The sequence below is a fragment of the Galeopterus variegatus genome, unplaced genomic scaffold (genome assembly GCF_000696425.1).
Source record: "Galeopterus variegatus unplaced genomic scaffold, G_variegatus-3.0.2 Scaffold5788, whole genome shotgun sequence".
Lineage (NCBI taxonomy): Eukaryota > Metazoa > Chordata > Mammalia > Dermoptera > Cynocephalidae > Galeopterus > Galeopterus variegatus.
In genome coordinates, this window is record NW_007731899.1 from 122,880 (window position 1) to 124,178 (window position 1,299).

Here is a 1,299-nt window from a genome sequence, read left to right on the forward strand (position 1 = left end):
AATTTATTCTAACATGACATGTTCAGCAGTTTCTAATTTTAAAAAATATAATAATTTGAGTTCTGTTTACTTTGAGGGCATGAGAATAAAAAGCCATATCGTTCTCCCTCCTTCATTACATTAGTCTGAGGCTTTTCATTAAGAAAAAAATGTTTTCTTCTAATTTCAGAGTGATAAAATACAGTCACCCAGGAGTCTGCAAGGAGATTTTCTATCTCAACCACATTCTTCTTGTGAAAACATGACTTGCGTATTTCATTCTAAATTAATTACATTTGATCAGGTACATGAATGTTGACAGGTAACGATGTCTAACTTACTTCCCCCACCAAAAATTAGGCCCATCCAGATTCTTTTGGGCAATTCTATTAAACACAGCTTCTAAGTCTATGTAACAGTCGTCATCTGTCTTCAGCAACAAGTTGAAGCTGGTTGTTTCCACAGTCCTGTTGGCAAAAAAAAGAATATGAAAGTCAGTGCAACCATCCAAGGAAACAAAGCAGCACCAACGTGGTGGCACCACCAACACTTTACTCACAACTGTACCTGCACTACCTGCACACTCTTTCAGCGTCTTAGTCCTCAAATGCTGAGAACATCTGACAGCACACTGCTGCCATCGACTACAGCCCTCGCTGATGTTTACTTAGTGGCATATCACACGCAAGTACAAGCTGATTTTAAAAGGTAAAGTGAAGAAAAAGCACAATGAAAACAAATCTGGCTTACGTGGAACCTGTGTTCCAATAAATGCTTCTGAGGCATCTTCCGAGTCAGGCTGCCAAACCTACTGAACATCTGAACCTTGCCCCCTGTGCCCCTAATAACAAAGGCCCTGAATAATGGGACACTGTCACACAGAACACTGTTGTACAAGATGCATTCTATCCGACTATTTATATAACACTCAAGATACTTTATGTTTAAAAAAACACTGAGTTATAACATCAAAACATATTTTCCCTTGGAAACAATTTCCAGCTATTAAACTGTCATAAGTGACAATTTGGAAGGCACAGGAGGGTGACTTCATTTATCTAGATGTCAAAAAATCTAATGGCAACTAAAGACAAACTTGACCCCTTCATTTCACACTACAAGCTCTGCACATCTCTGTTTAAAAATGCAGAGTCTTGCTAGGGAACCAGTCATGACACAGAAATCTCAGTGAAAGAAGAAAGCTTTACTAGGTCAAAGAACGGTGAATTTAACAACAATGGGTCCACACCAAACAGTGTAACCCTGTGTTTCTAAAGTTTATTTCTAATTTACAGCATGAGAAAAGCATAGTATTTATTT

At 38.1% G+C, this 1,299-nt stretch overlaps 1 protein-coding gene across 1 annotated transcript in view; it reads right to left on the bottom strand.

Annotated features, from left to right (window-relative positions):
• B3GALNT2 (beta-1,3-N-acetylgalactosaminyltransferase 2) overlaps positions 1–1,299 on the bottom strand; it is a 16,154-nt gene that overhangs the window by 5,257 nt on the left and 9,598 nt on the right. Inside the window, exon 4 of the mRNA XM_008589983.1 lies at positions 321–446. Within this exon, the coding sequence (XP_008588205.1) occupies positions 321–446 (126 nt within the window). The remainder of the gene's footprint in view (positions 1–320; positions 447–1,299) is intronic.